At 43.4% G+C, this 20781-nt stretch overlaps 1 protein-coding gene across 8 annotated transcripts in view; it reads left to right on the forward strand.

Annotated features, from left to right (window-relative positions):
• Nucleotides 1-18364, forward strand: part of kif16ba (kinesin family member 16Ba) — a 30417-nt gene extending 12053 nt beyond the window's left edge. Inside the window, exons 12-28 of one of the 8 annotated variants that reach the window (XM_055907525.1) lie at nt 147-206; nt 370-489; nt 633-684; nt 814-951; nt 1851-1933; nt 2286-2374; nt 3412-3444; nt 3812-3865; nt 4129-5475; nt 6007-6165; nt 7868-7973; nt 8183-8230; nt 8551-8601; nt 14128-14253; nt 14428-14517; nt 14622-14705; nt 15913-18364. In XM_055907525.1, the coding sequence (XP_055763500.1) occupies nt 147-206; nt 370-489; nt 633-684; nt 814-951; nt 1851-1933; nt 2286-2374; nt 3412-3444; nt 3812-3865; nt 4129-5475; nt 6007-6165; nt 7868-7973; nt 8183-8230; nt 8551-8601; nt 14128-14253; nt 14428-14517; nt 14622-14705; nt 15913-16083 (2811 nt within the window). In that variant the 3' untranslated portion in view covers nt 16084-18364. Of the gene's footprint in view, nt 1-146; nt 207-369; nt 490-632; nt 685-813; nt 952-1850; nt 1934-2285; nt 2375-3411; nt 3445-3811; nt 3866-4128; nt 5476-6006; nt 6166-7867; nt 7974-8182; nt 8231-8550; nt 8602-9262; nt 13988-14127; nt 14254-14427; nt 14518-14621; nt 14706-15912 lie in introns of those variants that run through there. The other 7 variants (XM_055907526.1, XM_055907528.1, XM_055907527.1 and 4 more) reach the window with 7 other exon arrangements.
• Nucleotides 18365-20781: the final 2417 nt, after the last annotated feature.

Here is a 20781-nt window from a genome sequence, read left to right on the forward strand (position 1 = left end):
CACCCCAAATAAGCTATCGATACTTTGGAAGTGCAGTGTTCTATTCTTCGAATCCATAAACGAACAAGTCGAGCATTACAGCAAGTTAATGACGTGACCTCGTCTTTGATATTCAAGATTTTTTTTTTTTGCATTTTCTGTCATAGGTGTTGGAGCTAACCAAGGAGTGGACTAACAAGTGGAATGAAACTCAGAACATTCTCAAGGTGAGTGGGTATATATTTGTATAACATGTCAAGTTCAATTTAGTTCACAGAAGCACTCTGGTTATATGCCTTTTTGTATTATAGTCAGCTTTGAAATTTCATTGACTTGAGTCAGAATCATCAATCAATTCCTAATGACTGACAATTGATCTCGTCTTTACAGGAAGAAACCCTTGCCTTGAGGAAAGAGGGAATCGGTGTCGTCCTCGATTCGGAGTTGCCTCATCTAATTGGTATCGACGACGACCTCCTAAGTACTGGCATCATCCTCTACCATCTAAAGGTCATTCGTTTGACTCTTTAGTTATTTTTACACTTCATTTTTTTCTCCGATTGCGTCACATAAGTTCATTCGTCCTCCTATTAAACTGTAAATAGAAGTTACATGGACTTGACATACTGCATCGCTTTCATTTGTTTTTCTAGGAGGGCAGGACGAATGTTGGTCGAGACGACGCGTCGACTGTTCAGGACATTGGTGAGTGGCCTCTGTTACATACTCTATCCGCTGTCGTACTTTGCTACAAATCAAGACAAAGAAATAATTGATAATGCTAATGCATGCACACACACACACACACTGTCTTTCCCTCTCTCTCTTCCCTAGTTCTCCATGGGCTGGACCTAGAGAGTGAACACTGCATGTTTGCGAACCAGACCGGCACTGTCACACTGGTTCCACTCAATGGGGCCCAGTGCTCCGTGAATGGAGTGCAAGTGACAGAAGCCTCTCCACTAAACCAAGGTATACGCTTTTGGTGGCACGTTATTTTGATTGTCTGGATTTTCCATCTGTAGATGCTCTACAGATGGTCATAGGCTACTATCAACAAACTGTTGATAAGCAACTGCTTGCTACGGTTACGGTTAGTTAGGTTTAGAATAAGGGTGTGGCATATCAAGAAGATTATTAAATAGCATGATCATTACAAAGGTGCACCTTGTGCTGAGGACAAAAAAAAAAGCCACTCTAAAATGTGCAGTGTTGTCACACAATATCACAGATGTTTTGAGGGAGCGTGTAATTGGCATGCTGACTGCAGGAATGTCCATCAGAGCAGTTGCCAGAGAATTTAATATTGATTTCTCTACCATGAGCTGCCTACAACGTTATTTTAGAGAATTTGGCAGTACGTCTAGCCGGCCTCACAACCGCAGACCACGTGTATGGTGTCGGATTGCTGATGTCAACGTTGTGATGGAGTGCCCCGTGGTGGGGTTATGGTATGGACAACAGACACAATTGTATTTTATCGATGGCAATTTTAATGCACAGAGATACCGTGACGAGGTCCTGAGGCCCATTGTCATGCCATTCATCCACCTCCATCACCTCATGTTTAACCTTGATAATGCCCGGCCCCATGTCGCAAGGATCTGTACACAATTCCTGGAAGCAGAAAATGACCCAGTTCTTCCATAAATTGCATACTCACCAGACATGTCACCCATTGAGCATATTTGGGATGCTCTGGATCGAAGTGTACGACAGCGTGTTCCAGTTCCTGCCAGCCAACACAATGACTGTTCTGTGAATGCCCAATCAGTAGTAAAACCCACCCATCTGTATTTCCTTTCCTATGTATTTTTTCCCCCCTTATTATTATCTTTATTCAATGTTTATTGTTCTATTGCGTTTGATAGGTGCTGTTATCCTACTGGGGAGAACCAACATGTTCCGTTTCAACCACCCTAAAGAGGCAGCTAAACTAAGGGAAAAGAGGAAGGTAAACACCAAAGGCTCTATGTCTCTCAAAGGCCTTTTTATAGAAGCTTCTTAGTGGCGGTATTATTGATTTGTTGTTGTTATTATTACGTGTGGATAGCCTACTTTCCCCAAGGGTTTAAATCAAGTAAGTCATGACTCATATAGCTTATTACTCATATAGCCAAGCATTTTATCGCTGCACCTGCGATAACATCTGTGTACGTGATCAATAAACGTTGATTTGAAATAACCATCTAGTGGAAGGGCACGTTTACCCTAAGCATTTTAGGATGCAGGCGACTTGACCAACGAGTCATTATGAGGTCAATGATCGTGTTGAGCTTTAAGTGTTGGTCATTTTTTTCCCCCAGAGTGGACTGCTCTCTTCCTTTAGTCTGTCCATGACTGATCTCAACAAATCATGTGAGAACCTCTCCACAGTAATGCTCTACAACCCAGGGTGAGTGTATGTATCACCTAATCCCGAATCGGCCCCTAGCCTGCACTTGTGGCGATCTGAGAGGAATTGATAGGTGTAGGCAATATGGCGAAAACTCCACCTGGCCTATCAGAGGGCAAGGAGGAAGCTATTCCCATATTGCTTATACTAATCTATTCCTCTCAGATCTCCACAAGTGCATGGGGAGTGGGCAGTAGGGCTGGTTTGGGATTAGTCAAATGTATGCTACGGGGCATGAATGATTCCCCCGAACTCCCTCTGCGCAGTTCCCCCTGCCTTCTCAGGAGTTCGTAAGCTCTCCTTTTCCTCCATTCGCTTCGGTCCGTTGCTGCTCACCCGCGTGACCACTGACTGAAGCAGTGGATTGGTTGTAAAATACAAAAGAAAAATTGGGCTGAAAGACAATGTTACAGTGCCCAGTCAAAGACATCAGTGTTCTGATTAGTTTATGTGTAGCTCAAAATGGAAATGGGGGGGGGGGGATATTTACTTTGGATTGGAGGGAGGTCTGTAACATTGCAACTGCTGTGACTCGAGCCAAAATCATGTGCGCTGGTCATACTGCACGTCACAAATGCCACATCACTCAAACCGTATGGCCTTCATTGATTCTATTACTAACTCTCCAAATCTGAGCCAGAGACTCATTTTGCTTGTACAGAACCGCTAAGGAATACGTTTGGTTTGTTGTTGTACAGCACCCCTTGTGGAGGATGCAACTACTCTTCATTTAAGTTTTGTACAGTACAACACGTGATGCCATAGCACTTACTCCTATTTAGACATAAACCTGATTACAAAAAAAAAAAACGTATCATCTACTAGGTAGATATGCACGCACAGACAAAAAAAAAACGATTTATTAATAGGTCCAGAGCAACCATGGATATTCTGAGGAATACACAGCCAGTATTTAGTGAACGTTGGTAACGGTTATGGCTGTGTTGTTTTAACTCCTTTTGTGTGCTTATTGCTCTTCATTGAGTCTAATTTTGTAAGTACAGTAACTAATGTATCTCTGACCCCTCCCTCGGCAGTCTCTTCACTGAAAAGGGGCCTATCTATCTCAGGTAGACCCAAGCAGAGTGTTCAATGTTCACTGCTTTGTTTTAACAATGCTTGTGAAACATGAAACATCATTTCCACTTTGTCCCGCCACCACCATGTTTGAACATAAGCCGTCATCGTCTCGTCTTGTTTTTATTATGATTTTGCACGGCGTCTCGCTTGCTTCAGTCACTGTATTGGCACAAAATGATGACGTCAAGCTTTGACATCCATTGCCTTGTATGGAGCTCTTCAGTCATTCCATGTGCCAATTGCAGCCTTCATTTCTGTTATCATGCTGTCTCGTTGAGTAATACTGGTGTGTGTGTGTGTCCAGTCTCACTGTCATTGTTATTAAGCCAGTTAAATGATAATGGTGTACTTGCCTAGGTTGGAATTTGAGAGACAGCAACGGGAAGAGCTGGAGAAGCTGGAACACAAAAGGTGCGAGGGGAGACACTCAACAAACATGCTCATATTTTGACTATACAAGTCCAATAATGCTCACTAGTCACCTGTAATGCACCACATTGCAGGAACGGTGTGCTTTAAAAGCAAATATGCTGACATTACATGATTACTGGAGACTCTTATCGTTAATACCAATCGTTCAAAAAATGCCTTGTTTACTATGTATTTGTTTGGCGAATGACCATAGCGTATTGCATAGTGTTTCATGATTTGTTTGTATTTGGTTGGGAGTGCAGGAGGCTTATTAAGGAGATGGAAGACAGGCAGAAGTGCGAGAAGGCGGAGCTGGAGCGCCTGCAACAGGAGGTGGAGTCCCAGCGCAAGGAGTCGGAGCAGGTGCAGCAGCGCATCCGCCGCCAGGAGGAGACCCTCCGCTGCCGCAGCCAGGACATCGAGAGCCGCCTGCGCGACCTCCTGGCTGAGAAGCAGCGCTTTGAGGAGGAGCGCCACCGCGAGACCAAGGAGCTGGAGCTACAGAGGCGCCAGCGGCGAAAGCAGCAGGAGGAGCGCGAGGATGAGAAGACGCAGGACGAGGAGGCGCGATGCCATAGCGAGGCGGCAGAGCGTGCCGAGCAGGCGGAGATCTTCCGCGAGCTGGAGCGGCTGAAGCGGGAGCACGAGGAGCAGGTGGTGCGGCTGGAGGCAGAGAGGCGGAGGCTGGAGGAGCGCGAGATGGAGCAGCTAGGCCTGGTGGGGCGCCTAGAAGAGCAGCTGAGGGAGCGCCACGAAGCGGCGGCTGCCCTGCTGACCCGCGAGGACACCCGGCGCCTGGACGAGGAGCGCCGTGCCTTGGCCGAGATACGCTCTGCACTGCTCCGCGCCAAGGAGGCCAGCGGGCGCTCTGACTGCGACAGAATGGGCGAGGAGGCCGGGTGCGCCGCCCAGGTCCGTTACACGGACTTCAAGGCAGCGCAGGTGGAGGAGCTGGGTCAGTTGGAGGAGGGGCTCCGGCAGCAGAAGGAGTGCCTGGAGAAGGAGGTGGCGTCAGAGCACGCTTCCCTGGCCGTCCTGGTCCACGCCCACAAGGAGCGGACCCAGGAGAAGGGGGCACAGGACTCCTCAGAACTCTCCCAGGAGGAGCAGCGGATGCAACAGGCCGAGCAGCGCCTCCTCTTCAAGGAGCGCCGGCTAACCAGCCTAACCGACAGCCTCCTGCCGGCGGTGGCCGAGGAAAGGCAGAGGGCGGAGGAGCTGCTGAAACTCGGAAGCTCCTCTGGCGCTGGCAGCATTTCCAACATCTCCCTGGGACTAGACAACACCCTGTACCAGGTGGAAAAGGAACTTGAGGAGAAGGAGGAGCGCCTTACCGCACACTGCGCCAGCGCCGAGCAGCTTCAGCAGCTGCAGGAGACGTACGAGTTCACGGCCAACGTGGCGCGCCAGGAGAAAAAAGTGCGGCGCAAGGAGAAGGAGATCCTGGAGTCGCGGGAGAAGCAGCAGCGTGAGTCCCTGGAGCAGGCGGTGGCGCGCCTGGAGAGAAGGCACTCGGCGCTGAGGCGCAGTGTCCCACTGGACCCAGAGAGTGTGGAATCCAGGTGCAAGGCCTCCGTTCTGGGGCCCGCGCAGGAATTCGACCAAGAGAGGTGCGCACACTTGTTCTTCACTGTCACTACAGATACATCTGTAGAATCAATGATTAGTACAACATTTGTCCTCTAGTGGAAGGTGTGCAGTAGACCCATTGCTATCCACATAATTATAGAAAATGTAGATAAGCTGATGTCAGAAAGTTTCAAGAGATGATAGATGATGGTGGTAATGAGGATGGTAAATGAGTGTCGTCGATGAGTGATGATGGTATTACCACATTGGTCAATCCCTCCTGTCTAAAATGGTGTTTCTCAATTGGTAATATGATTATGGACATGATAAATAAGTAACTCTGCCTTTTTACAATTATATTGTACCATCATAACCGGACCATAGGGCGGCGCACAATTGGCCCAGCGTCGTCTGGTTTTGGCCAGCGTAGGCCGTCATTGGAAATAAGAATTTGTTTATAACTGACTTGCCTAGTTAAATAAAAAAGTAGTTTTGTGGAATGAGCGTATTTAGCATGACTCTGTGGGTCGATGGACACATGACAACTCTCCATCTTCTCTCCATATCCTCAGGGTGGACCGGGAGATCCAGAAGCTGAAGCAGAGGATCAGTAAAACTGAGGGAAGTGGAAGGAGTCACACTGGGAGCGGCGATGAAAAGACCAGTCTCAGCACCCCCCCTGTCAGCCCAATCCAGAGCCTACCCCCGGTGCTGCCTATCACAGATGACGGGTACAATGCCTTCAGAAAGAAAACCCCTTGACTTTTTCCACATTTTGTTGTTTGCACAGCCTGAATTTCAAATGGATTAAATTGAGATTTTTTTTGTCACTGGCCTACACACAATACCACATGGAATTTGTTTTTAGAAATGTTTACAAAAAAAGTAAACAATGAAAAGCTGAAATGTCTTAAGTCAAGAAGTATTCAACCCCTTTGTTATGGCAAGCCTAAATGAGTTCAGGAGTAAGAATTTGCTTAACAAGTCACATAATAAGTTGCATGGACTCACTGTGTGCAATAATAGTGATTGACAGGATTTTTAAAGGACTACCTCATCTCTGTACCCATACAGTTATCTATGTGGTCCCTTAATCGAGCAGTGAATTTCAAACAGGTTCAACCACAAAGACAAGGGAAGTTTTCCAATGCCTTGCTAAGAAGGGCACCTTTTGGTAGATATAGATATATTTTTTAAAGCACACTTTGAATATCCCTTTGAGCATGGTGAAGTTATTAATTACACTTTGGATGGTGTATCAATACACCCAGTCACTACAAATATACAGGCGTCCTTCCTAACTCAGTTGTCAGGAAATGAAGGAAACCACTCAGGGATTTCATCATGATGCCAGTGGTGACTTTAAAACAGGGTTTAATGGCTGTGATAGGAGAGAACTGAGAATGGATCAATAACTTGGTTACTCCACAGCTAACCTAATTGACAGAGTGAAAATAAGAAAGCCTTTACAGAATAAAAAATATTCCAAAACAAGCATCCTGTTTGCAACAAGGCAGTAAAGAAATACTGCTAAAAATTGCGGCAAAGCAATTAACTTTTTGTCCTGAATACAAAGTGTCATGTTTGGGGCAAGTCCAATACAACACATTACTGAGTATCACTCTCCATATTTTCAAGCATAGTAGTGGCCGCATCATGTTATGAGTGTGCTTGTAATCGTTAAGGACTGGGGAGTTTTTCCAGGATAAAAAAGTAATGAAATCGAGCTAAGCACAGGCAAAATCCTAGAGGAAAACCTGGTTCAGTCTGCTTTCCACCAGACACTGGTAGATGAATTCACCTTTCAGCAGGACAATAACCTAAAACACAAGATCAAGTCTACACTGGAGTTGCTTAACAGGAAGACAGTGAATGTTCCTGAGTGGCCAGTTTGGACTCAAATCTGCTTGAAAATCTATGGAAAGACCTGAAAATAGTTGTCTAGCAATGATCAACAACCAATGTGACAGAGCTTGAAGAATTTTGAAAAGCATAATGGGAAAATGTGTGGAAAGCTCTTAGAGATTTACCCAGAAAGACTCACCCCTGTAATCATGATTCTAACATTTATTGGATACTTATCTAATCAAAAGATTTTTTTGTATTTTAAAAAACAAAACAAATTTTGGAACATTTCTTCCACTTTGACATTTTGTGTAGATCGTTGACAAATCAATTTTAATCTCACTTTGTAACACAACAAAATGTGGAAAAAGTAAATGTGTGTGTGAATACTTTCGGAAGGCACTGTATGTGTCATCCTATGTAATATTCACAATGATGGCCAGAAACGGCACAGGCAAATTTGTTGTAGGTGGTGGAGAATGATGAAATGTAGATGATCAAAATAAAGATGCTTTCTTTTTTGACAGTAGAGTTGACCTGGCCATTGCAGATTTTGAGTATCTAATACGTTTCCTTATCCGTTGACAGGATAAATGCATACATTGAGGAGGAGGTTAAGAGAAGGTTACAGAAGCTGAACCTCTTCAATGGTGACAAAAACATTGAGCTCTCACTTTCATCTGAATCTCTGCAGGTAAGCATCACAGTGATACATTGTTTTGTTTGCCTGGCAATATTAAGATGGGGATATTTCTCAATCTCAAGAATAGATTCTTGATGTTCAAACTCATAAAGTCTTAGTTACTGTAGCCTCCCATACAATGGGAGCATAATAAAGAAACCCCAATTTGGAAATTGTGGCTTTGAAAAATAGCAATGATATGAAGTTCTTCAATTCTACAGGAGGACGAAGAAGTTAATGAATCTAGCTCTGTTAGATTAACGGATGAGGTAAGCCCAGGTCCTCGACACAGGGTATACAGAATGGACTATAATCTGCATGCATTTCTGAAAATTCTCTATAGAGGTTACATGGACCAATCAAGTGGGGTCTTTTCCCAACCTTTCTCATATTTTTTTGTATGTGGATGATGATTTGCCTGGTTTGCTTTTCTTTCCCCCCAATATGAGAGGAACTCTTGCTTGCCTAATGGCAAAGTTGTCCATTTACCACAGCATATGCAATTTTGGTTTGAAATGAATTTGACATTGCAATGTATCTTTTAGGAATTGTTTGTCATTGCTTAGAAGTGTGGTCTTATTCATTACAGGATGATGCCAAGCTGCAAAACCGTGTCAACCCTAGGAAATTGAAATATGAGGTAAGACTTGAGTTTTTTTCTGTTGGTGATGAAGAAACTAACCAGACATTTTGAAACAATAATTTAACTTGACTGGCAATCATTCTGAATCTTACTAACCACCACACCAACTATGAAAAAATTAATGCCGTTTGTAAAAGGCGCTTTAGGGAACATCCTGCTTTACAGGAATCCCAAATTTGTATCTGATTAGCAGGGAAGATTCCTAAACCAATAACTTCAGACCTTTTATAAAGAAATTGCAAAAACATAAGAATATAAAATAAATTGATAAAATTTGATAAAATACTCAATTGGCTAAATGAAACCATCACTGACAGAGGAGGCCGATTTAAGTGTAGAACATAATAAGGAGAAATGTCCAACCAAACAGGGTTGATGTCTGGTTTTATAAGCAAAAAGGAAAGGTCAAAATTGCATGGAAGCCTGGGATGTGTAATTTTGTATTCATGCTGCATAACAATAATCAGTCTCTTTAATTGCCTTTTGAATTGTAATCTTGCTCATCTGGATTTTTTTTCCAATCACAACTGGATTTTTACACTTGGTGGAGGAAAAACTTAATTTACTGGGGTGAGAAGGAATACATGAAAGACTATAATTCAGAGCTGTGATCTCTGGTTTGAAGTTATAGTCATGGAATCCCCCCTTGTCCACACAGAAAGACTCTATGCACTTGCTGTGGCGTAGCTTCCTGTGTGTCCCAGAACGTGAGACGAGCACTCACCTGGATGGGGCTACAACAAGTTCAGAAGAAGAAGGCGGCAAAGACCGCTCCGAGTTAGATAAAATTGGCAATCCAGAAAGGGAAACCAAAGTCTTGGCAGAAAATGATAGAATGCCTTATAAAGAGGGTGAAAAAGCAAAATGGTGGCAGGTGGAAGTGAAGGGGAAGGTTGACCAAGCTGAGAGCGAGAAGAGTAGCTGTGATTTTAAAACCAAGGACTGGGGATTTAGGTCTACAAACACCATAGTTGGTGAGGATGGAAATAACAGCCAATGTAGGCCAGATGAGGAAGATGACAAGATGAAAAGTCTGTCATATTATCAGTCCAGAGAAACCAGAACAGAAAACCCACTGTTGCTCTCACAGTTTGACTCTTTGGAAGGAACCAAAGACCAAGTTCAGAACACAAGCAAGACAAGTAACGACACTGTAACCGTGATAAATTCTGAAGTCCCCATACTGAGACCAAGTTCAAAGAGACAAATCTCCATCGAGGGCTACTTTGGTCTCAACAAGATCCCTAAAGAGTCTGTAAATGGGCAGGTGCAGAGGAATCTGAGAACTTCAGAACCGGATATATTAACCAACGAACTGGGAGCCAAACAGAGTTATGTCCTTGGATACTTGGCAGGCAAGCTGTCTGGAGTTTACAACGACGCTGGACGATATCTGCAGAGTACACGGGATATCATTCGGCAGGTTCAAGCAGGAGAGACTTCAGCATTGACTAGTACATTCTCTCAGTACATGACCATAGTTACAAAACATCTTCCACTTGCTCAGAAAAAGCAGCTTGAACCTTCAATGAAACCCGACTCGAGGCAGAATAAAGTTCATTTTGCCAATTTGACAGGCAATTGCCTTTTCAATGTACCCGATAAAGGTAATGTGTCTGCAATTCCGGACATTTCATTATGGCCTAAAGGCTCTATGACTACATACAAAGACGGGGAGCTTGTAATTTATTGTCAGACGCTCGTGCAGTTTCCCATATGCCTTTTGGAATTACAGTCTCTTCCGCTTCAGAAGATGCTCTATTGTTTGTACTGTGTGATGCCCAAAATCGCTACCATTTCCCACCACCTTTTGGGTATCTACTGGCTAAGTGTTGCCAATTGCAAACAGCCTACACCACAACCAAGTTGCTTACTGTTATTTGAAACCGACATCTATGCAGTCTCCGCTGGTACTGGTTTAGGTAACAACCAACCTTTGGCAGTTTTTCAGCACTTCAGTCTCTTGCACATCAAAGAGATCCAAGTGAGCTTTGCTGGGCAGCATGTACGACTCCTGGGCTCCACTAAAGACACCATCTTGGTCATCTTCACCCACAGCAAAGAGCTTACCCAGGAGCTATGCTGTACCCTGCTGAAGATCCTTGCCCCGGCAGAGGTTCAGGAAGGCCCAGGAGCCCACCCCTTGCTTTGTGGAGACCTCTCGCGCCTCTCTCTGGACTGGAGGTCCCACGTTCCAGACCTCCTGCTGGATAGTGGCCTCTGTGTTACCTCACGTTTTAAGAGGATCATGGCTGACCTGCTCTATATCCTGCACGGCAACATGGAAGGACCCAACAAGCCCTCCTTGGCTAACATACACCTTCTTCTCTACACTTCCATCAAGGTGGAAAACTATTCCACCTCGCGCCAAGTTGTCCTTTGCCAGTTCTTTCTCACCGACACTCACATAGGCCTGGTGCAAGAGGATGCTGTGTTCCACCCGGAACCTCGAGGCTCAACTCTGGTTCCCATCCAACCCCAGTTTCAGGGAGTGGAGCTGCGCAGACGCTCAGACATCCGCTGTGTGCTTGTGAGACACATTGATAGATGTATGGTGCTTGACATCGTATTCTCCGTGACTCACAGAGGGCAGATTGAGACCAAAAGAAAGACGAGGAAGGGCTTAGGCATTGTCCCTCTACCTTCTGATTGCAGGCCCCCAGCTGATTCCTGGAAATTAACTTTCAGCTCTACCCCGGATGCAGCAATCCTAATCAATCATCTGTCCACCTGATTTAAGGCTGTGCTTACAGGTCATAAAAGGATGTAATGCTAATAGGTAATACATGGAAAGGAGTTTAACTGCCACTGCAGGCCTGAAGCGTAATGACCGTGCCGTCCTGCTGAACTCTTGTTTTCTTTCAGTATTGCACTTGAGCAAGAAAGCCATGGTGAGTTAGCTAGCTAGCGACATTCAGTATTGTCAGCCAACTGCATTTCTGAGTATTGTATTCAGATAGCTAGACTGATAACATCAGGGTTTGCATACTACAAGAGTTGAGCAACATTGTAGTAAAGATTTCACTTGTAAATCTTATTTTGTTTGAACATGATGGTACCCTCCTACCACTTCCAATGTGTATTTAAATGATTTTTTTGATTAGTTGAAAATCATATTCCAAAGAAACATTATTCTTGTAACATGGTAACCATGCCTTTTTGTAATTGTTAATGTATGTCCATAATGTCAGTAACATTTTATTGAAACTTCTACAGGATCCTCATGAATATTGTGTTATAAGAAAATATTCATATTATATTATATACACTGCTCAAAAAAATTAAGGGAACACTAAAATAACACATCCTAGATCTGAATGAATGAAATATTCTTATTAAATACTTTTTTCTTTACATAGTTGAATGTGCTGACAACAAAATCACACACATTATCAATGGAAATCAAAATTATCAACCCATGGAGGTCTGGATTTGGAGTCACACTCAAAATTAAAGTGGAAAACCACACTACAGGCTGATCCAACTTTGATGAAATGTCCTTAAAACAAGTCAAAATGAGGCTCAGTAGTGTGTGTGGCCTCCACGTGCTTGTATGACCTCCCTACAACGCCTGGTCATGCTCCTGATGAGGTGGCGGATGGTCTCCTGAGGGATCTCCTCCCTGACCTGGACTAAAGCATCCGCCAACTCCTGGACAGTCTGTGGTGCAACGTGGCGTGGGTGGATGGAGCGAGACATGATGTCCCAGATGTGCTCAATTGGATTCAGGTCTGGGGAACGGGCGGGCCAGTCCATAGCATCAATGCCTTCCTCTTGCAGGAACTGCTGACACACTCCAGCCACATGAGGTCTAGAATTGTCTTGCATTAGGAGGAACCCATGGCCAACCGCACCAGCATATGGTCTCACAAGGGGTCTGAGGATCTCATCTCGGTACCTAATGGCAGTCAGGCTACCTCTGGCGAGCACATGGAGGACTGTGCGGCCCCCCAAAGAAATGCCACCCCACACCATGACTGACCCACCGCCAAACCGGTCATGCTGGAGGATGTTGCAGGCAGCAGAACGTTCTCCACGGCGTCTCCAGACTCTGTCACATGTGGTCAGTGTAAACCTGCTTTCATCTGTGAAGAGCACAGGGCGCCAGTGGCGAATTTGCCAATCTTGGTGTTCTCTGGCAAATGCCAAACGTCCTGCACGGTGTTGGACTGTAAGCACAACCCCCACCTGTGGACGTCGGGCCCTCATACCACCCTCATGGAGTCTGTTTCTGACCGTTTGAGCAGACACGTGCACATTTGTGGCCTGCTGGAGGTCATTTTGCAGGACTCTGGCAGTGCTCCTCCTTGCACAAAGGCGGAAGTAGCGGTCCTGCTGCTGGGTTGTTGCCCTCCTACGGCCTCCTCCACGTCTCCTGATGTACTGGCCTGTCTCCTGGTAGCGCCTCCATGCTCTGGACACTACGCTGACAGATACAGCAAACTTTCTTGCCACAGCTCGCAATGATGTGCCATCCTGGATGAGCTGCACTACCTGAGCCACTTGTGTGGGTTGTAGACTCCGGCTCATGCTACCACTAGAGTGAAAGCACCGCCAGCATTCAAAAGTGACCAAAACATCAGCCAGGAAGCATAGGAACTGAGAAGTGGTCTGTGGTCACCACCTGCAGAACCACTCCTTTATTGGGGGTGTCTTGCTAATTGCCTATAATTTCCACCTGTTGTCTATTCCATTTGCACAACAGCATGTGAAATTTATTGTCAATCAGTGTTGCTTCCTAAGTGGACAGTTTGATTTCACAGAAGTGTGATTGACTTGGAGTTACATTGTGTTGTTTCAGTGTTCCCTTTATTTTTTTGAGCAGTGTATTATATTCATAAATATCCATATTATAAATCAAATACTAAAATGTAAAGGTCTAACTCCAATTGCTGCTATTGATTTTAAAGTATTTTATAGTATATTTTAATGCTTCTGTTCTTAACATACTGCCACTGTGGTGGTACACCTTAATCAAATCCTAGTCAACCCTTAATTGTCACTTTTAAGAACAATTTTACTCATGAACCTAATTTGTTTTGTATTGGTGTAGTTAATTAATTGGATATTTTGTAGATTTTCTATCCTACAGGGAATAGGGTGACATTTTGTTTAGTCAGCTTAGCTCTCCCTCTCTGTTCTTACATGAACGCTCACATCAATCATTTATGGCTGGTAAAATTGTTTTCTTCAATATGTTTGTGTACATGTTTATGCATATTCATTATATGGTAATGTGCAATATGATTTTGAGGAATATGTATGAGTAGTAACATGACGAATGTCTGAAGAATAATATGACTTGGGACTATGATCACTGCAATAATGTTAATAAAAGATGGTTAATTGTTTAAACAGAAAATAAAGATAGGCTTACACAGAACACTTTGTGTTGCGTGGTTGTATCTAGCTGTTCTGTTTCGTACCTAGTCACTGTTGTCATATAAATAAGACTACACCTTCCTGTCCATGTTTTTCTCTCTCTCTCCCATTTTTCTTTCATTCCACCCATGTCTTTCCCAGCAGCGATTTGTCTCTGTCCCTCTTGGGACCAACTCCGACTGCCTAAAGGACCCCGTTAAAATTAGCATTCCTCGCTACGTTCTCAGAGGGCAAGGGAAAGATGAGCACTTTGAGTTTGAAATTAAGGTAAGCTTCTCTTGTTAATTTGTTAAGTATCTTTGTTAAGTATCTCTCAAGATCCAGCATCATTGCTTTTGCTGTCTCTTGTCTTGTACACACGTCCGACAAGTCCATATCCATTTTCCATTTTGAGTTAGTTGTATCAGTCTTGTACTCAGTATTATTTTCCTCTCTCTTTAGATCACTGTAATGGACGAAACGTGGACGGTCTTCAGGAGATACAGCCGCTTTCGGGAGATGCACAAAACTCTCAAGATGAAATTCCCCGAGGTAAAAGACTTTGAACTAGGAATTACCACATACTACACATCCTCTCCTATTGTAGATAATAGTAATATAATTGGTACAATCTTAATGACCTCCTTCCATACCAGCTTGCAGCTTTAGAATTCCCTCCCAAGAAACTCTTTGGGAACCGAGATGAGAGAATGGTTGCTGAACGGCAGAGTCACTTGGAGGTGAGTGCTGGCATTGACACATACTATTGCGTTTCTTAAAAGTAGTATAGTTTAAGTTGTAATGATTGACGGGGTTATCGAAATCTGTCGGTGACGAAAGTCTGAAGGTTTGTCATTCTCATCCATCAGTTCATAAAAAAAAATGAAAAAAATGAAAAAACAGTTCAGAGATCTATTTGTTCCTTGTCATACATTTAAAGCAGTAGTCGCCAAACTGTCGATCGCAAGGCATTCCTAGTCGATCACCAAACATTTCTGTAGAAAAGCCAATGATAAAGCCTTACGCTCCAATTTTTTTTTGTATTAGTCTTGCGCTGTTGGCGGTAGATGCATTTGCGCGCTGGGTAGGCAAAGTGTTCTCATTTTGAACCATTTAATTTGTCTACCCTGCGGACCAAGAGAGCTATATCAAGTGTGCCTACTGCGCTGGCCAATCGGATAGCTCAAATCACTGTGCCTACAGCTTCAACGACCCCACAGCAAAGTTTGATACTTGCCTACGTGAGATTTCATAACTTTTAAAACCCTGACCAAAGCGAGACTGTCAAAGTTACAGCTGCTGTGTTTGATTGAGTTCATGTTTAAGGCTATATTCAGCACTGTTTTTATTTAACACTTTTACAAAACAAAAAAAAGCGCTTCTCCATACTTCTACTCGCGCTACAACCAGCACTGCAACTGCAATGAATCAGTAGCCAAGTGTATCGATAGGCCTGCCTTTTGATTATTTGCAGCTCGTCGTTTTTTATTTTGTTTATATCGACCATTTCTATGGTCATAAGAACATGAATTTGTGCATGCGACTTGAGTTTCGCCATTAGGTGGAAGGCTGTCCCCTCTCTCTGGTCAGTCTTACCGGAGGAAAGGAGAGCGCAGGGAACTTGAGAGGCAGACCCTCTGCTGCTCTCTCCCTCTGCTGAGACTGACCGTCAGATGCAGGTACCATCAGTATAGTAAAATACAAAAGTTAATTAGTTGCAAATGATTCAATTCGTACTCAGCTGTGCCTTGCAAGTGATACAACAACTGATCTATTTTGTCATCAAAGCTCAAGTTTTGAAATATAATATGGTCTGAGAAGGCCAAGCATAGCCAATATGTTGTGATCATGTATTAGTGCACAAACCTCATTCCTACAGAAATGTTTTTATTAGGTTAATGTTGCATATGCTTACATTTTTTTGCTGCATTTTTTTTGCTCCTCCAGAAATATCTGAAAAACTTCTTCAGGGTTATGATGTCGCCCTCCTCGGGCTCTCCACTCCGCACTGATTCAGACTCTGAGGGTGGTCTGCAGCTGTCCAAGCACGCCATCTGTGACTTCTCCCCGTTCTTTAAGAAGGGCGTCTTTGACTACAGCAGCCATGGAACTGGTTGAAAACATTTTGGATGAGGACGGGTTGGAGCTAGTCTGGCCCTAGATATTTTTGTGCTGTTTTGCCATTTCCTACAGTCATTGGAGTTGACAAGACAGCGCCAGCAGATCTGTGACCAGGCTACGATGGAGCAGCTTTAATCCCAAAATCAAAGTGTGCGGTGCCTTCCCAGGTCGCAGTCTAGGTATTGACCTCAGTACAACCAAGTTATCAGGGGCACTAAGGAACAGATATCTAACTTACTATTCACCCTACTACTTTTTCTTCTTCTAGCTCTCCTGCTTTCCTACTCACTCTCTTCCTTTCCTACTCTCTCTTCCTTTCCTACTCACTATCTTCCTTTCCTACTCACTATCTTCCTTTCCTACTCACTCTCCTTCCTTTCCTACTCACTCTCCTTCCTTTCCTACTCACTCTTCTTCCTTTCCTACTCACTCTCTTCCTTTCCTACTCACGTTCCTTCCTTTCAGGTTAGGCCAGTACATTTGGAAATGGTCCTTTTTTATGAGGACCAAACGCATGAGGAATAGTCTTATCTTATAAGTCGAGTAAGTCATGTAATGACAACAGGTGTAGAATATGTGCTATTACAGTGACACAAAATGGTTCTTTAAGCGGGCCTTGCAGAAAGGCAATGCAACCGCTGCCAATCTAGGAGACATTGCAAAGTCCTGGCATTAGTGACTTGCTAAGTCCATCTACTCTGCTCTCTTCCTTTTCACCACAGTTTACTCAGAAATAATGTTCTGAAGGGAGGCTTTATAACAAAATACTTTTTATGCAGCTATAATTTCGATGGCAACTCTAGTTTCTACCATTTCTGGTGATATGCAATTGAGACTGACATGTGCTGTATCTATGGGAACTGACCATGAAGGCATTACTCTTCACTACCTGTAGTGTTGATAAGGGTGGGCTGTTTCTGTATTGTATGGGTCATGGCTTCTCAAACTTGCTTAAAGTGGGATGTTCAGTATTTTATGACTTAATGTTAGATGGTTACTCATCCTAAAAGTAGACTAACCCAACCATGGGTTACATTTCTTCTAGCCCATAGATTACTTTCTCGGTTAGAAACCCAAAAACTGAACCTCCCCTTTTAATGTTGATATCATGTCTCATTATTGTACAATGTATCAGTTGAAAATAGTCCGAGGAGAGGTACTTTTGAGTGCAATAACAAGGACTCATGAATACTCCCAATTTTCAGAGAAATGTTAAATTGAGTCAGTTTGGTGAGCTGTCGAAGTGATAACATGCTTTGACTTCACCTTTAATGGTAGCTACTACAGTAAAAAAAAAGTCAAGCTGATGTCACATGGCATTTGTGCGGGTTGAATCGTATTATTCAGGATTGAGAGAATAATTGTTGAACGAAAACGTGGCACATCTCTCCAGACTTCACCTTTCAACACTTAATTGGGTCTTTTTGGGGCCTAGGCAGTTGATGTGCCTACTGGTCCTGAAAGCTGTTGCTAACAGTGTTGCTCTCCATGTTTCTAACTGGGTAATAGAATTACGCTTTTGTTGACCGCATGTCTTCCAAGTTTCACACGTAATACAATCACGGCTGCTGAGTTCAACACTTGACAAAACACTTTCACAACTGGACATACTGTAGGTGCTAATACTTGTGGTGTGGATGTCAAACAGTTTACTTGGGGTTAGACTTACTATGTCTTTGTAAATCTGTAACAAAATATAATTATTTCTTTAAGTAATAAGGTGGTACAAATATACTACAGTTTCACATTAAATGTAGCATAGTGCAAGATCTTTAATCACTCCCCTTGTAAAGCATATTGTATACATATAATGTATATTTGAATGTTTGTGTGCATAGTTTTCTACATGAAGTGCTTGTACACACGCAATGTAAACTATTGACATTGAATGTCATAAAAGGGATTGTATATTATAACTGCTATAACTGATTTAGCTTTCAAAGGCTTTGATATCGTAATGATGTAAGAGGAGGACCAGTTTGCTTTACTGGTGTCCATTTTGAGACTCCAAGTTGAGGGATTGAAAGTCAGTCATATGTAAGTACTGTAGTAGAAACTTTTTGTTTTGTTTTTATATAATTTTTTTAGAACTGGAATATAATTAGGATTACATTGATTTTCATAACTGACAGCTCATTTGTGTATTTATGTCCTGTAAAAACACTTAGCTATCTGCAAAATAATGTACAGCAAGAAACTGATTAGTTGTACCATTGTATTGAGGTTGTAACTGACACATTTACAAAATCGATACATTTGATAAAACTCCTGCAAAATATTTTGCTGCGGCATTGTGTGTTTATAACATGGATGCAACTCATTAAAACAAATAGTCAAGAGGTCATAAACTGTCCCTATCTTACAGGAGTAATATACTTACTGGTGTAATACACAGCAAGCATATCAAACTATTTCTTTTTTATAATTTTTTTTATTTATTCCAACTTTATTTAACCAGGTAGGCCAGTTGAGAACAAGTTATCATTTACAACTGCGACCTCTGCCAAGATAAAGCAAAGCAGTGCAACACAAACAACAACACAGAATTACACATGGAATAAACAAACATACAGTCAATAACACAATATAAAAAAATCTATATACAGTGTGTGCAAATGAGGTAAGATTAGGGAGGTAAGGCAATAGATAGGCCGTAGTGGCGAAGTAATTACAATTTAGCAATAAACCCTGGAGTGATAGATGTGCAGAAGATGAATGTGCAAGTAGAGATACTGGAGTGCAAAGGAGCACAAATGGGCTATGTGCAGTGATCTGGGAGATATGAGTCTACAGCTTCAATCATTTTTGCAATTTATTCAAGTCATTGGCAGCAGAGAACTGGAAGGAAAGGTGGCCAAAGTAGGAAAAGGCTTTGGGGGTGACCAGTGAACTATACTTGCTGGAGCGTGTGCTACAGGTGGGTGCTGCTATGGTGACCAGTGAGCTGAGATAAGGTGGGGCTTTACCTAGCAAAGACTTATAGATGACCTGGAGCCAGTGGGTTTGGCGACGAATATTACATTTACATTAAAGTCATTTAGCAGACGCTCTTATCCAGAGCGACTTACATTTAACCTTTTTTATTTATTATTTAACTAGGCAAGTCAGTTAAGAACAAACTCTTATTTTCAATGACGGCCTAGGAACAGTGGGTTAACTGCGTACAGGTCGCAGTGGTGGGTTGTATATGGGGCTTTGGTGACAAAACGTATGGCACTGTAATAGACTGCATCCAATTTGCTGAGTAGAATGTGGGAGGCTATTTTATAAATGACATCGCCGAGGATCGGTAGGATAGTCAGTTTTACGAGGGTATGCTTGGCAGCGTGAGTGAAGGAGGCTTTGTTTGCGAAATAGGAAGCCGATTCTAGATTTGATTTTGGATTGGAGATGCTTAATGTGAGTCTGGAAGGAGAGTTTACAGTCTAACCAGACACCTAGGTATTTGTAGTTGTCCACATATTCTAAGTCAGAACCGTCCAGAGTGTAGTGATGCTGGATGGATGGGCAGGTGCAGGCAGCGATTGGTTGAAGAGCATGCAGTTAGTTTTACTAGCATTTAAGAGCAGTTGGAGACCACGGAAGGAGAGTTGTATGTCATTGAAGCTCGTTTGGAGGTTAGTTAACAGTGTCCAAAGAAGGGCCAGATGTATACAGAATGGTTTCATCTGCGTAGAGGTGGATCAGAGAATCACCAGCAGCAAGAGCGACAAGAGTCGGCCCGAGAATTGAACCCTGTGGTACCACCATAGACTGCCAGAGGTCCGGACAACAGGCCCTCCGATTTGACACACTGGACTCTGTCTGAGAAGTAGTTGGTGAACCAGGCGAGGCAGTCATTTGAGAAACCAAGGCTGTTGAGTCTGCCGATAAGAATGTGGTGATTGACAGAGTCGAAAGCCTTGGCCAGGTCGTTGAAGACAGCTGCACAGTCCTGTCTTTTATCAATGGCGGTTATGATATGGTTTAGGACCTTGAGCGTGGCTGAGGTGCACCCATGACCAGCTCGGAAACCAGATTGCATAGCAGAGAAGGTACGGTGGGATTCGAAATGATCGGTAATCTGTTTGTTAACTTGGCTTTCGAAGACCTTAGAAAGGCAGGGTAGGATAGATATAGGTCTGTAGCAGTTTGGGTCTAGAGTGTCTCCCCCTTTTGAAGAGGGGATGACCGCAGCAGCTTTCCAATCTTTGAGGATGTCAGACGATACGAAAGAGGTTGAACAGACTAATAAATAAGGGTTGCAACAATTGCGGCGGATAATTTTAGAAAGCGAGGGTCCAGATTGTCTAGCCCGGCTGATTTGTACGGGTCCAGATTTTGCAACTCTTTCAGAACATCAGCTATTTGGGTGAAGGAGAAAAGGGGGAGACTTGGGCAAGTTGCTGTGGGGGGTGCAGGGCTGCTGACCGGGGTTGGAGTAGTCAGGTGGAAAGCATGGCCAGCCTTAGAGATGCTTATTGAAATTCTCAATTATCGTGGATTTATCGGTGGTGACAGTGTTTCCGCGCCTCAGTGCAGTTGGCGGCTGGGAGGAGGTGCTCTTATTCTCCATGGACTTTACAGTGTCCCAGAACTTTGAGTTTGTGCTACAGGATGCAAATTTCTGTTTGAAAAAGCTAGCCTTTGTTTTCCTAACTGCCTGTGTATATTGGTTCCTAACTTCTCTGAAAAGTTGCATATCGCGGACGCTAT

This window comes from Salvelinus fontinalis, chromosome 40 (assembly GCF_029448725.1).
Source record: "Salvelinus fontinalis isolate EN_2023a chromosome 40, ASM2944872v1, whole genome shotgun sequence".
NCBI classification, from domain to species: Eukaryota; Metazoa; Chordata; class Actinopteri; order Salmoniformes; family Salmonidae; genus Salvelinus; species Salvelinus fontinalis.